Below are 15,736 nucleotides of genomic sequence, written 5' to 3'. Positions count from 1 at the left end.
GTATGTTGTACTCATTATCTTTTGTATAATTTTTGGTAATGTATGTATTCTCTATGTTTTATATTGTATGCTCCTATATGGACCCCAGGAAGACTAGCTGCCGCCTCGGCATCAGCTAATGGGGATCCATTCAATAAACAATAAACAATAAACAAAACCACTGACATCCTTTCAAGTTAATGGTTAATGACTATATGCCAAGGTGGAGGGTCTTATGTAACAAAGTGGATTTATTTTAGTTATTGTTGGTGAAGCACTTTATGCAAAATATAAAAGCAGTGAAAATTTAGAATTTATAGAATCAAGAAGTTACCCCACTATTTGTTGTTTAAATAGATTTCAGATTTGATAGAAGGATGAGTTCTGACAACAGCAGTGCTACAATGGTGAAAGCATACGCTGTCGGTCAGTGTGTTTACATGACACTCAAGAAAATCGAATTATTGGGTTAGTCCAACTATGATTGGATTATTAAGATGCATGTATACACTTTCTAACTGAAATCAAATCGAATTGGGTTTCTCATAATCAGAGTAATGGTGTGTACCTGAATCCTGGGACGCCAGCCTTCCGAGTCGGAAGTCGAGAAATCTCCCAGCTTTCTTGCGGCATTTCTCGGAAGCACGCCCCCTTTTTGTCTTCATCTCTCGGAATTCTGAGAGTAGACCGAGCAGTGATGACGCTCTCAAAAAAAATGGCTGCGCCTGTGAAGAGATTATATTTTCTTTGTATTTGTACCACAGTGGTCATTTTAATGTTGCAATGTCGACTTGCACGGTCTTGCTGTTAGTGCAATACAATGTAAAGTTGTGTTGTTTATTTTCGGGATGGTTTGCTAAAGAGACTAATGTAGCTAACAATTAATAACGGCAAGCCATTTCATGACACAAGCACAAAGACAAACGGGAACGCATAAATGCTCCGAGACTGGAAATTACGTCAAAAGTGCAACTCGGAATGCTGGCATCAGAGGATTCAGGAAAACACCATAAGATCCCTAGTATTTGATTGATAGTCGCATTGAGCATGCATTCTTACAGTCAATCGAATTGGAATTGGATTTTGAGTTCTGCGCATACTCGAGATAATTTCCGGGGGCCGTGAGCCGGAAGTAGAAGGAGATGCTAGTCGCTTTGTTGTCGCCGTCGGAAAACAAGAAACAGCGATTTATTTAAAAAGGTGGCTCCGATGCCAATGTAGTTACCCCTTATAAGAAGTGTATCATCATCAACATGCATTTAGTACACACTACACTTCGATTTCACCCAAGGCTGAATTAAAAGAACATGTTTTCTAAATGTTGATCATCAACGAGGTTTTAAAGTAGTAACTTCTGTCTAAATAAATGTTTTTTTCTTCAGACGTTTTTACAATCTTTATTCTTCCACTGCACTCGGGCGAATTGACGGGCATATTGTCTGATATTATAAATCTTATAGACTGCGTCGGGTTCTCCGACTTTCTGGTACTTCCGGAAGAAGTAAAGACTCATAGTGGCGGTTACCTCGCGGTGGAGAAGGAATTGGGGGAAAGGAACTTTGGCTTTGACTCTGAAGTCCAGATTGAACCGCGATATGGAGGCGAAAGGGATGGTTGCCGTATGCAGGACTACGGCTTTAATCGGATTAAGCTGTGCATGGAAACAAATTGACTGATTCAATATGAACCTTTTGCAGAATCTTTTAATTAAAAGTGAAACATTTTGGTGAAATCGTTGAATACCATTCTTGTACAATTTCATATTGTATTTTTGATTTAATAAATTCTATCTCTATCTTCTTCTCTTTCTCACTCACTATCTTACCAGCAAGCAATGCAGCATGTGTGTATGTCATATGTGTATGACGTATGTCATCTACGTCGGTGAGTGCCATTATCTCTGATAATTAACTCGCATTTATCTATTGTGTGCATGTGTGGGTGTGAGATAGACTCCTCTCCACATCGCAGTGATGAGATTTTCAAATTCACATAAAAACACACACACACACACACACACACACACACACACACACACACACACACACACGCACAAAACATTTGGCTTTTGAATGAATGTTCAAATGTGCATTCTTTACCTCAAAGAGCTGTTCTTCTTGCTCCTTTCATGCCGTTTGATTCTGATCTTTCCACTGAACCAGTGCTCTGCAGCAGCGAGAGAGAGAGAGAGAGAGAGAGAGAGAGAGAGAGCGAGCGAGAGAGAGAGACAGAGAGTGAGACACAGAGAGAGAGAAAGAGACAGAGAGAGACAGAGGGGGAGAGAGAGAGAAAGAGAGAGAGAGAGAGAAATATTTGAGATTGTTAACAAAACTTTTATTTTAAAAGGATCTTATTCTGTCAGCTAATTAAGCTTATGATATTATACATGGATATTAGTCTATTATTTAAAAAATAAATAATTCACCATCATCTAAATAGAATAAAGCACTTTGAAGATTCCACAATTTTAAAACTCATGGTCAAAAGTGATCAATTTTTGTTTGACCACTTTCTACATTTATTTTCAGCTAGATAGAAAAGGTTTTGCTTGACAATCTTGCAAAAACAATCTACCAGACACCCCCCTTTACCCATGCCCCCACACGGGCAAGAAAAAACTCCCTTGAAATCAGCAAGGAAGAAATCTTGAGAAGAAACGCAGTGTAGGGGATCCCTTCTTCCAGGGATGGTCAGGAGTGCAATGGGTGCCACAATTGACATACAGGTAAATACATGCACATCATATTAAAATGGTGACGGGGTTATGGCTGGTTATCCATGAGGAGAGTCCAGGCATCCAGTCCCGCAACACACTAGAGCAGACAGAATAGTGAATTAGAACGGAAAAGTACATAGTGGGAATGTATAATGTAATAGGAAAAGCACAAGCAAACAGAGTGGTCTTCACTTCGCATCTGTCGTTTTTACACTCCAAATGCAAGATTGTAGAGGTGCGTTTTGAGCTTTACTTTGAATAGCTCCTTTGAATAGCTGAAATAAATTGGCATTCAGAGATATAAAAGCATTTACTACAATCATAACACGTCGATTCACCACTGTTTTAACGGCGGTGCATGCCCCAGCCGGTCTGTCCTTACCGCTGGGAGTAAGGAGTCTCTGCAGGACATCAGCAGGAGATTTTCACCTGTGGGCGGTTTTACACCGTAGCATCTGATTTGCCTAGAGGTCCTGTGGGCGGATTTCCAGCGGGATGGGCGGATTTCCACCGTAGCATCTGATTTTCCGAAAGGTAAAGAGAGGTGAGTCATGCCGAAAGAATAAGAAGCAGCTATCGGTAATTGTTCAACGGCATGGAGGAACCACCAAGGACCTGCGTGAGTAGTGCAAGCAGTGATTTGTCATGTCTTTAAGTTGGCGTTTCGCGGAAATGTGGTGTGATCCAGATGCCTCGGACTCCAGCCTTTCCGGTCTCGGAGCACTTATAGCGTTCCCGTTCGTCTTTGTGATGCTGTGATCCTGAGACCTCGGACGCCAACCTTCAGAGTCGGAAGCCCAAAATCTCACAGCTTTCTTGCGGCATTTCTCGGAGGCACGCCCCCTTTTTGTCTTAATCTCTCGGCATTCTGAGAGTAGACCGAGAGCAGTGATGACGCTCTTAACAAAAATGGCTGCGCCCGTGCAGATTTATTTTCTTTGTATTTGTACCATGTTAGTCGTTTTAATGTCATTTTTAAATGCCCTTACAAACTTGATAACATTGCTACTTTATTCCGGTCACCAATTTATGCATTGCACGGTCTTGCTGTGCGTGCAATACAATGTAAAGTTGTGTTTGTTATCGGGCTGGTTTGCAAAAGAGGCTAATGTAGCCAACAATAAACAACGACTAGCCAATTTCCTGACACAATTACAAAGACGAACAGGAACGCAATAACTGCAACTCGGAAGGCTGGTGTCCGAGGCATCTGGATCACACCATTAACGTAAGTTTGATATCGTTCGTCATGACGGTTTCTTCCGAGCTAGAAGCTAAGTAGCAATAGTTATACTCGAAGGTCTTCTATTGGTTAGTCTTAGCAAAATCTTAAAGGAGACATATTATGAAAGCTACACTTTTCCTGGGATTCGGGGCGTTGTTTTGGGTCTCTGGTGCTCCCACACGCATACAAACTTTGAAAAAAGTTTGTATGAATGAGCGAGTCAGTTTCGGCTCCCCTCCTACGTAGGAAGGGGGCACATTTTAATATAACCTCCCACTTCCCCACCCCCCTCCAATTAGAGCATAGCTAAGATTTTGTGGACCAGCGGAAAAGCCCTGGGCCGAGATGTTCGCGCATTTCAGAAGCAGGGATATTCCATGCAAAAATAGATGTCTAATTTGCTTGTTTGCCATGTGACTGCCTTGCAGGGAGTCCGGCGGAGCTGCCAGACTGGCGTCGAAGCTCTGGCGGCAGTCCGGCAGTTCCGGCGGGGGGAGCTCGGTGGCAGTCCAGCAGCTCCGGCCAGGCTGAGTTTCAGCGGCAGTCCGGCAGCTCCGGCAGGGGGAGCTCGGCGGCAGTCCGGCAGCTCAGCTCCGGGAGTACAATCCCTTTCTCCTCCATGTCGCGGTTCAATATGGACTTCAGAGAGACAAGGCCAAAGTTCCTTCACCCAATTCTTCTCAACCAGGGCCGAGATAACCCCACTTCGAGTCTTTAGTTGTTGAAGTAGTGTAAGTACCAGAGACGTCAGAGGCAGTCGTTATAATTCATAATATCATCCTAGGCACACATAGCTTTTCGCCGTGATATTAGCTATAATATTATATAAATAACTATATATTATTATTATTATTATTATTATAATATTACATAGATATAGAGCTCCGGGAGTCTGCAACCGCCAACAATCCCATCTCCTCCATGCTGTGGTTCACTCTGACAGCTCATTGGTCAATGGGCAGCAGCTCATTTGCATTAAAGCTACAGACACCAGAAACAGTGCATTCTGAAGGGACTGAAACAGAGGGGAATAGTGGTAGGCAAGATCTTTTATCCTAAAAGCTATTTCCAGCAAACAGCTTAAAAAACATGTTTTCTGAAACTCATATCCCGTTTACTTGTTGGGAAAACACCATAATATGTCTCCTTTAAGCTCATTATCCTATCTAAATCAAATCTCTTTCTTTAAAAATATATAATTATGCACTCTACATGTGAGATGGCATCAACCGAAACCTTCCATATCATGCAGAACACACATATACATTCTAGGTGAATAAGTGGACAGGCTGGACAGCTGTTACGTGCAGACATTTTGTTAGGGCTAAAACAGATTAAACATACTAAACTATATGTTTTATGAAAGTATACTGTTTATAAGTTTTCATGATTGGTCCTAACATGCATTGCAGCATATCCCAACTGCTTCGCTACCATGGACAGTACATTGCCCTCTGTTTTATAAAGGTTTCATATAAATGCATGGATGCATGGATTTTCCATGCACATGGCTGATATCATTTTGGAGAAATGCTCAAGGGTGCCAGAGCGACACCCGTAAGATTATGAAACAATGGCTTAGGAAACAATGCCCCATGCACGTTCTGCAAAAAAACTGCATTAGCACACTACTTTAAAGGCACCCAGTGCAACTTTATGTAAACATTCAATGAAAAATAAACATTCAATTTCTAGTCTTTTTTACACGTAGTAAGTTTCAATAACTCCATACCATTACATATCGACATTCAAGGAGCAAAGATGAGACGTCGTTGTGTGGTGAGAACTGATAGAAAATCGTAAACAACAACAATCGCCGGTGGGGAGAAGCCATTTTTCCATTGACTGGAAGCCTGCTTTATTTATTGTAGGTTACAAAAAATAAAGAAAATGGCGGCATTGTTGTTGTTATCGATTTTGTATCAGTTCTCACCACACAACGACGTCTCATCTTTGCTCCTTGAATGTCGATATGTAATGGTATGGAGTTATTGAAACTTACTACGTGTAAAAAAGACTAGAAATTGAATGTTTATTTTTAAGCCTCGAAAGTTGCACTGGGTGCCTTTAAGGTTTAGCTACCGGGGCCTAGGTGATAAACACGCATGATATGGACTGTGGACCACAAAGGGCGTGTGCGTGTGTCTGTCTGTCTCTCTCTCCGTCCGTCCGTCCGTCCGTCCGTCCGTCCGTCCGTCCGTCCGTCCGTCCGCCCGCCCGCCTGCCTGTGTGTGTGTGTGTGTGTGTGTGTGTGTCTGCTCTAGTTGATCTACAAGAATGACACTGTCAAACTTGTGTTTTAGTATCAATACAGTTGAAAAACGAATAGCCTGACTAGTCGTTTTTTGGCCCCCCTGTGAGTGTTAATGCAAATGTTTGGGACTTGGAAACAGCTTAAAGGCCATGGTGCAGGTTTAATTTTTTTCGGATTTGCGTCATTTGCTTGTTGGTAATAAACATTTTAATGGTTACCTATTGTATTTAATGTGGTTGGGTATCACAAAACGGAATTTAATACGAAAAAGTGGGTCATATTGGAGCGGTTTGCGATAGCTTCTCATTTCTCCCGGAAACCGTTGCATGACGTCACGGTAGGGAGACGACAGACGTAGCCCTTCGAGACCCATTGATAGTACAGAGTACGAGAGAGATAAGAGACAGATAAGTAAGAGATAAATACATAGATACATATATAGATAGCCTAGATAGATAGATGGACAGACATATAGATAGATAGAGATAGACAGAATAGATAGATATATAGACCGATATAGATATAGACCGAGAGATAGGGAGACAGGCAGACAGATAGCATAGCATAGCGAGTTAGGTAGGTAGGTGGGTAGGTAGGTGTAGCATAGCGAGTTAGGTAGGTGGGTAGGTAGGTGTAGCTTTAGAATGGTGTACAACTGTGTTTGTGCTGGGTGTAATAATTCTAGCCGAACAGGACACAGGGTCCATGCCTTTCCGAAGGACAAGGCAACCCTCAGACAGTGGGTACAGTTTGTCCGCGTTAGACGGGCAGATTTTTCTATTCCCTCGGTCACTAAGAACTCCAAGGTCTGCAGCGCTCATTTCACGGAGGAAGATTACGACCAAGGGGATATCAGGATGGTATCTCTCGGGTTAAAGAGGCTGGCACAGCTTATTCCGAACGCCGTGCCTTCTGTGCACACGCATCTCTCTGCCTGCCCTGCCCCGAGACCGAGAGGCACCAAGATCAGTGCCGCCAGCCGCAAGCGAGAGCTGGCTATGGTAAGCCTCATGGTAATGTTTACAAGCTGTGCGTTAGCTAGCCCTGTGTATACTACATACCGTATTCCCTTTGACACCGCCTCCACTACCTTCATGACTCATGATCAGTCTGACATTAGAAAAGAACATTTCGTGATTCATGAATATGAACCAAAACAAAATTGTCCTGAAGTAAATGTCCAAAAGCTTGTCATATCTAACTAGAAAGCGCCATGGCTAGTGTTTGGATCAGTGGCGCTCATCAAGCGACTTTCACAACAGTGTGTGTGTTCTATTTAGTTGATGGATTTAATTGCAATTTTCCTGATGGAAAGTGACTATTACGGTCCTCTTTCATATGTATTTAGACGTGACTGTGTCGCTGACGCTAATTTATTTACGCATGTTGACAGATGCCTCACCGTGTGAGACCACGGACGGTGTCAATGCTGCTACGGTAGAGGACCCCTTGCCCTACTCCACTTGTGACACTGGGACACAATGTATTTTGAAGCCCCTTGGAAGGTCTCACGGTAATCTTGGTATTTTTTTAGTGGTTGATATGCTGTCTAAAACATACGTTGCCAAATTATATGCATGCAGGAAATTTCCAAACACATTGCTAAAATTAATACATAACCTAGATCAAAACATAACCGCTTAGATTTGCCATGATTGTCATCTGTTTGGGTATGTTTATTGACTGCCACAGCTGTGCAAGTGAACCTGAAGCCCAAGATGGTCAGCATGGGGACACAAACTTTCACCCCCCTCACTAGTCCTGACCCAACGGATGGAGAAGATGATCTCTCTGTCATCAGTGATGCATCATGGGTACCAGGAGACCAGATGTCTGAGGAGGATGAGGAGGTGTTGTGTGAGGAGCCATCTCAAACTTGCGACCCCCACCAAAAGTGAGATAATTTAAAGCCAACATAGACCAACTTTGAATTTTCATTTTCGTGCATCTGTAGTTTGACTGACACCCCCCCCCCTCTTTTTTGTTGTAGTGGCATTGACAAATTCATTGTTTGCCAAGAGGAGCTCATGGCCCTGTTTGCCATCTGTCCGGCCTGTTGTGAGAAGTCAGATAGTAGAATCGTGCAGCAGGAAGGAACATTTGTTAAAATAGAGCAGGTAGGGTTTTGTTTACACTGCAGGCCATATCTGATTCGAAATCAGAATATCTTACTAAAATCGAATAGCCCTGACTGTCTGCCCACATTGCTCATTGCAAGTGATCAGTGCATCCTCCTATCCACATTAGTTGCTATAACAGTCTAATATCTTGTGGATTTATAATGGCTAGCTTGGTTGGTGCTGACGTTGCTTCTTTTTCAAATTAGTCTTTCCAGTTAATTTACAATGTATGTACCAGGCTTGCTTTAGTCTGTGGGTTTATGATGCCATCATATTTGAGTGTTATACACTGATTGCCATGTTTTTTTTTTTCTAAATATCTAGGTCTGTGCATGTGGCTACCAGCGTTTCTGTCAAAACCAGCCGATCCTAAACAGGAATATGCCAACCTCTAACCTCCTTTTAAGCGGGGCCATCCATTTCTCTGGATGTTTGGCCACCCAGACATTACGGATGATGACCCTGTTTGGCCTTCAGTGCATCAGCGCAAGCACTTTCTTTCGCCATCAGCGCCGTTACACCATCCCCGTCATCATTCAGGCCTGGCAGAACGAGCAGGCCAAGAATTTTAGTGACCTCAAGGCAATGGATGGAGGCCTAGTAGTTGCTGGTGACTGCAGGTAAAGCAGAATTTGTTGATTCTATGCTAGCTGCCACTAAGGGGTATGGACTTTAATAATCTCATGTCATTGTTAATTTTGTATCCTAATACTGTTCTCCACACTTTGTTTGTGCGAGAGCTCATAGACCAGTTGCACATTTTTTTTTTATTTGTTATCATGCAGGGCGGCTTTAGTTTACATTTGCAGATGTCATGGTGGATTGTCTTTACAGACACTGGTTATTAAAAACTTGAAACATAATTTTAATTTCTAATTATCCCCAGGTCAGATTATCCAGGGCACTGTGCAAAGTACGGCTCCTACACATTGATAGAGGACAGAGTAAACAAGGTAGTTGATGTTCAGCTTGTTCAGGTAAGCCTGATGTTATTAGACAGAAAGAAATTCACTCTCTGCAATTTGTTAAATGGACTGCATCTTAATATAGCACTTTTCCACGTGTACAACCATGCATAGGGCTACACTTACACTTATATTATGTTGCAGAGCTCAGAGGTCCCCAACAGCTCTTGGTGTGAGATGGAGGGGCTCAAGCGCAGCATCGGCTTGCTGAGGCGGAACGACCTGCATTTGTCAACCCTCATCACAGACAGACATCGCCAGGTATTTACAAAAAGAAAAATAATGTAGATTTATGAATTTCACTGAGGCTGGACGTTTGTGCTTTGCTGATGCACTGAGGGCCAGACAGTGCAAGCATCCACAAAAGTTTGCTCTTTACTCCTTAGGTTGCCAAATGGGTGAGAGAAGAGCTGTGCCCTGAAGGGACACAGCATTATTTTGATGTCTGGCACATTGGGAAAAGTATGTATCCATTATTGGAACGTTTAAGCAGTTTTTGTTATTGCATTTCGATTAATACCATTTGTTCTAAACCAGGTCTGGGGAAGGCCTTGGATACAGCCTCAAAAGACAGACAGTGTGAACAACTACAGTTGTGGAGGCCAGCCACAGTAAACCACCTGTACTGGACTGCAGCCTCAACCCCTGATGGCAATCCAGCTGTGATGGAGGCCAAATGGAGAAGCTTGGTGAATCACATTCAGGACATCCACGACCATGACACCCCTGCCTTCTCCAGTTGCGCTCATGCCCCTCTGGAGGGGGATCAACGAGATAAAGAGTGGCTGGAACCAGGTACAGTACACAGTATGTGGCATTATGAATGCTCTACAGGGTTTCCATTTAAATCATTATTTCATACTCTGGGGATCTCATAACATTCTGTTTACTGTAAATATGTTTGCTATAATTCATATGCAGGACAATTTCATGTGTTTCCACTGGAGAAAAAATATCTGTCTATTTGTATGTCTGCTGTGTGTGTGCCTACCTATCTTGGTCTCTTGCAGGCTCAATGGCAGCAGTAAAACTGGAGGGTATCATCACAAGGACATCCTTACTGAAGGATGTTCGACAGCTGTCTCCGCAGCACCAGACTTACTCCCTTGAAGCCTTCCACTCCCTGATCCTGCACTTCGCACCCAAGCACACTGGGTTTTCATACCAGGGCATGTATAGCAGGTCAGTGCTGTCCAATGGAATAACAATGCCGTATTTGATCATACATACACCAGGTTTCGAAAGTGTTCTCAAATGTGTTATTCTGTAGGCTTCTCTTAGCGGCGCTGCATTACAACTGTAATGCGAACAGAGAGACCGCACGAAGAAGCGATGGTTTGGAGAGGTATAGCGTGCGATATCCACGTTTCAGAAAAGGTGCCTGGGTAGTTGTGCCCATCAAAGAGAAGGCCTCATACGGTAGGCAGTGTCATGCAGTTCTATCATATTTTGACATTTGCGCACAAGACATCTGTGACATCGATCTTTATACAGTATTTGATCATTATTATGTCTGCAGGTTATGCAACGTCATTAATCGAGGCTCTTCGGGAGAGCTACATGGATTCACCCAAGGCTCTTCAAGAGGTTAGCGCCAATTTGTCAGCCTGTGCACCCGCCCCCATCGCCAAATCCTTCGAACAAATTCCCAAGGAGGAGGCCGTCAGCCTCTATCTAGCCAGCAGTCACGCTACAAAAAATTGAATTAGCATAGTTTTTTTCCCACACAGGCCAATCATTTAGTTGTGAGTATGTATATATGTATATAGTAAGTATATGTTATTTTATCTGGTGGTGGTTTTCTGTATGCCGCATGTTTTGTTTTCTCTTTGTGTGCTGTTTATTGCTTGGGTTTTTTGATTGTTCCAGGAAGTTTATTATAACCTTACATTTTAACCCCTTGCGCTGACCCTAACATCTGTCGACTAACATTATCTCTTGGTTATTTTTGGCTGTAACCCATTCATTCCTTTATCAGCATCACCATGGTTACCGCCTCACTGCATGTCGCATGTTTTGTTTTTATTGCTTGGGTTTTTTACTTAGTTGTGTGCACAAATCATTCCATTACAGCTCCATTTGCCCCATAATTCATAAAAAAAATGGTAAGAATCCGAAAGGGACCTCTGTGTCACTATGCGTCTGCTCTATGTGACATCATTGCATGTATGTGTCCGTGAGTGAGTGAGAGAATGTGCTGTGTGAGTGCTGACCCTCAGGTAAGACCACACTATTGCAAGATTATTTTATGTTGGTTTCTTTGTGCCTAACCCTTTTTTTCTTGATTTGTTTACTTTATCAGGCCTTTCAACCTGTCCCTTTTTCAGTAATCGATCCCCATTACTTGGGATGACCTAATAAACTGTTTTATATGAATTCACATGTTCTGTGTATTTTATAACATTTTAAAGGCGGTTGAGCGATCGCAACACAACTAGCATGAGTTAATTCTTGAACTGAAAAATAATTGTATTCATGTTGTACGTGCCAATATGGTTTTATTCTTCATCCAACGAGGCCATTGAAAGCCATGATGGGTCTGGTCACCACTCTGAAATTGTTGCCTGATGGCTGAAACCAGACAGGAGGGTAGAGGCTTCCTTATATGCAGGCCAAGAACTCCATAAGCCCATCGTATAGCCTGCCTGTATGCAGTGTACCGGTATTGCCTAGGGAAATAGGTTGGAAAATAAAAAATTGCATGCATGTTTATTGTCTATGCAACACATCTCTAGTCGCCTATAACTGTTTAAGTTGGTTCATAGGACTCTATAAAAGAATGCTAAAGTAACAAACAATTAACATACTCGTGCGTGCTGGCTTGAAGGGGACCATGATCCTGCTTGAAATGTGTGTACGCTAAGCACAAACGGATTCAGGCAGCATGCATCAAATCCTGGATGCTGAGTGAGGCATGTCACATCTGCTGGTCTTGGGCTGAGCTTCTCGACCAGCGACCAAAACGCACTCACTTCCCGACAGCACAAGCTCTCCACCACCGATTCCATAGGACGGCACCGCCCACACAAACACCTGCCAAACACGGCGACACAGACACGCTTACTACTCTCCCTCTCACGGTAAGCGCTACCCTGACGGTGTCAATGACAATCAATCACGAGGAGTAGAATCGAAATAATCACCGCTGAATTCATGACCAGCCTACGTGTCCGGCGGCTACCGGTACGTTTGCAACAACACTTTCACCGGAGGAATATGTAAAAAGCTTAGAAATAAAGACTAGGCAAAATATGTACCGGTAGGTACTGGAGCTATTAGGCAACCATCAAAACGTGGGATAACTAATCGTAGGGTTTTATCCGGGGAGGGGGATAGCTCAAGCGCTCGTTGCTGCATTGGCTAAATGATAGCAACTCACCAGGACACCTCACCAACTCTCCACCCATTCTCCTCTGACCATGAATTTAATTGGCTTTGACGGCCATCAATCCTCGGCAATTCCTCATTCGCCCCCTCACGTCTAACAGGCTCGAAATTATACGGCTGTGGGCCATCATAAATGTAATTTGTGGTTCTTGCCACCTCTTCCTCATCCCAGTTAGACGCCATAGTTCTAGTACTAGGCTGAGGCTACCTTCCACCACGACTCCCTACCGTGACGTCACCACCGAACGACGTTAGAAAACACCCGTTACCACAAAAAACGACAAAAACTGGACTTAAACGCAATTTTGGAGACATTTCATGAATGCGGTACATATTTTGAGTGCTTTATGTACCCATTAATCGAAACTTCCGGTTAACCTGCACCATAGGCTTTAAGGACTTGGAAGAACCAATTTCAAATGGTGACTTTGTAAACACAAGTGTGTTTTTGTCAACGTTTTGTATTAAAGTAATATTCTTATTTCACTGGTTTCCATTTGAGGCATATTATAAAAAGTGCAATCAAAAATATCCTGTTGCCAGCGACATCGAATCAACATCAGGCCAGCGGAACCCGACCGGCCTTTGTGACATCACCGCCTCTATAAGTCCCCGCTCCTCAGTCCAGTCCTCAGTAGCCGCGTTTACATGGCACATGTGATCCGCATAGATTTCTATGCGGCATAGTATAGATCTGTTCCTAAAATGTGTTCCGAATGTACTGGATACATGGCAGTAACAAAAGTGTCCGTTATGTCTCTCGCGCACACCTGACACAACTCTGGACCGGTGTAAGTTCCATATTGGCTCGGCTACCAGATCGGCTCGGGGTCCGTCGTCTGCTGATTACGTCACACAATACGCTATCTACAGCAATAAGGTCTTTTATGGCTTAAATTAAAGAGCCTGTAATGATCTTTCATTTTGAACATAGACCATTCCCAACCTATTTTGTATGGATAGTTTTCTTCTAAAAACAAAACAATCCCTCGGAATCATCTTGGCTGTTAAAATAAGCCGTCCGTGTTGCCAGATTGGGCACATTTTCAGCCTGATTTGGCTACTTTGAATCACGTTAGGCTGGAAAAACGGGATATATGCCCAATCTGGCAACACAAACTAACTAGACAGACCTACTCGCGCTCACACATGTGCTCGCTGTGGTTGCTATGACGACAGCCAGAGCTACAGCACAAAACAGCCAATCACAACTGTCCCTTAGCAGCCAATCACAATGTAGCCTACGCCCATTCAAGCGTACAGCCAATGATATTGTGTAACGTAATCAGCAGACGACGGACCCCGAGCCGATCTGGTAGCCGAGCCAATGTGGTACTTACACCGGCGGCGACATAATGGATGTCATGTCTTATCACTATCGGGGATTTTAAATTTGATTTTAACGAAAGCACAGCAGGAGAGAGCTTTTCTCTGCCTGCTGCTTCAATTAAGCAGGAGGAGGACAGCGCAGCAACGTATTATTATATATTAACCCTAAGCTCCGCCGCAAACATGAGGAATTTGGATGCGAGTCCGCAGCCAAGACTGGTGGAGAGAGTGGTCTTACGGGAATTTAGTGACCAGGAATCCTCGAGGTCCAATTGCGAACTACTGCAGCTGCCATCTCTCTAAGTTAAGAAGGATTTTAACGTTCAGACCTGCAAAAGTACAAGTAGTAGCCTACTCATTACAGTTATCTCGGACGCACGCGGACACTACGATACGCAAACACGTCATTAATAAACACCCATGTCCCGTCGCTTAGCAACCGGACACGCTTACCGGACTACTTTTACGGAGTGATAACAAAGGGTGTGTTCGAAACCGCCTAGTTGCTTACTGCTTACTACCTACTAAATATTTGGCTTACTTCTCGAATCCTTAAATAATGATTGAGTAATCCATTTGAGTAATCGACGTTCAGAAGATCGTCCTTACTTAACCACCTCAGATGACGTGAATCAAATGACGTGTCAATAACCTACCGGCCGGGCGCCGTTAATAAATATTATAAATAAATATATAAACGTCACATTTAACGTCACAGTACACCTTCAACCTAAGGATTTGCGGTGATATGTTAAAACAATTATTAAACAATTATTAAAAGCACTGCCTGCTGCGGCTCCCCGTTTAGCGCCATTGCTTTCCACTGTTCTTTTGAATAGACGCAGTGCATTCTGGGGCAGTTGAGTACGTCTAGTAAGCTAGCGATGCTTACTCAAAATCTTTCCGGAAGTAGAAGACATTCGGATACTACTCGCTTACCTAAACTCGCCTACTAAGTTCTCGCTTACTCAATTTGACGTCATAGTTAGTAGGAGTAGTAAGCAAGTACGCGGTTTCGAACACAAAGACGTGAATCAGGCAATAAATCCACTTTCCTTGACAGCGGTGAAGTTCGGTGTGCTTAAAAGTACCGACGGAGCTCAGTGGACCAATTGCGAACTACTGCGGCTGCTCTAAATTAAACCCCAATCTATTCGGAATAAGTGTATACATGGCGATTAAAAAGGACTACACCACCTCTTCTATTCGGCATATAATCTATGCCGAACAGATAATTGTATTCCGAATGAGGCGTATACATGATCATTTTCTGTTCCGCATAGAAATCTATGCGGAACAGATGTGTCCATGTAAACGCGGCTACTAGCCGCATAGATTTATATTCTATTTCTGTGGTGATCAGAGAGCAACGACTGCCATATCAATAACCAGCGACAGCAACAAACTGCGATTTTTTCCCACTATGGGGAAGAAGAGACAAATCAAGAGACAGGAGGGAGACCAGGAGACCCTGTGTTGGGACTCCTCGTCGCCCCCCGGAGAACAGCGTCCGGCACAGGTGAGGAAGGAGAAGACACGCACGCCGACCGCACACGCACACTTTGAGTCTGCAGACGCACATTTGTATTCTGTAAAAACTTGTGGTTGTACATGATTATATTAACCCTCCTGTTATGTTCCGGGTCAAATTGACCCGTTTTAAAGTTTGAAGATCTAGGAAAAATAGTTACAAGTATTTTTTCAGTATTGTAATGTTCTTCAAGGAAAGAGGGGTCGAATCCAAAGGAATAGCTTTAAAGA

General features: G+C 43.3%; 1 protein-coding gene and 1 long non-coding RNA gene across 3 annotated transcripts; both read left to right on the top strand.

Annotated features, from left to right (window-relative positions):
- Window positions 1-6,334: 6,334 nt before the first annotated feature.
- Window positions 6,335-8,639, top strand: LOC130375019 (uncharacterized). 2 transcript variants are annotated; one of them, XR_008893690.1, is made up of 4 exons: window positions 6,335-7,687; window positions 7,867-8,068; window positions 8,165-8,291; window positions 8,619-8,639. It is a non-coding gene; the product is annotated as an uncharacterized LOC130375019 (long non-coding RNA). The 2 variants fall into 2 exon arrangements; XR_008893689.1 differs by lacking the exon at window positions 8,619-8,639 and having other exon boundaries at window positions 6,519-7,687; window positions 8,165-8,313.
- Window positions 8,640-8,674: 35 nt separating this feature from the next.
- LOC130374996 (uncharacterized) lies at window positions 8,675-10,963 on the top strand. The gene is made up of 8 exons (XM_056581979.1): window positions 8,675-8,914; window positions 9,181-9,271; window positions 9,404-9,520; window positions 9,646-9,721; window positions 9,797-10,054; window positions 10,270-10,441; window positions 10,530-10,678; window positions 10,779-10,963. The coding sequence occupies exons 1-8, from the start codon at window positions 8,676-8,678 to the stop codon at window positions 10,961-10,963; spliced, it is 1,287 nt and encodes a 428-aa protein (XP_056437954.1). The 5' UTR covers window position 8,675.
- The last annotated feature ends 4,773 nt before the right edge of the window (window positions 10,964-15,736 follow it).

This window comes from Gadus chalcogrammus, chromosome 21 (genome assembly GCF_026213295.1).
Source record: "Gadus chalcogrammus isolate NIFS_2021 chromosome 21, NIFS_Gcha_1.0, whole genome shotgun sequence".
In the NCBI taxonomy this organism is placed as follows: Eukaryota; Metazoa; Chordata; class Actinopteri; order Gadiformes; family Gadidae; genus Gadus; species Gadus chalcogrammus.
The sequence above is the reverse complement of the archived record's forward strand: the minus strand, read 5'-3'. Positions and strand labels throughout refer to the sequence as shown.

Bases quoted from the DNA above. Each gene is read 5' to 3' on its own strand.
- LOC130374996 (XM_056581979.1), top strand. From the start codon at position 8,676: ATGCCAACCTCTAACCTCCTTTTAAGCGGGGCCATCCATTTCTCTGGA. The intron at 9,272-9,403 runs GTAAGCCTGATG...ATTATGTTGCAG, and splicing joins TTGATGTTCAGCTTGTTCAG to AGCTCAGAGGTCCCCAACAG. The intron at 10,679-10,778 runs GTAGGCAGTGTC...TTATGTCTGCAG, and splicing joins CAAAGAGAAGGCCTCATACG to GTTATGCAACGTCATTAATC.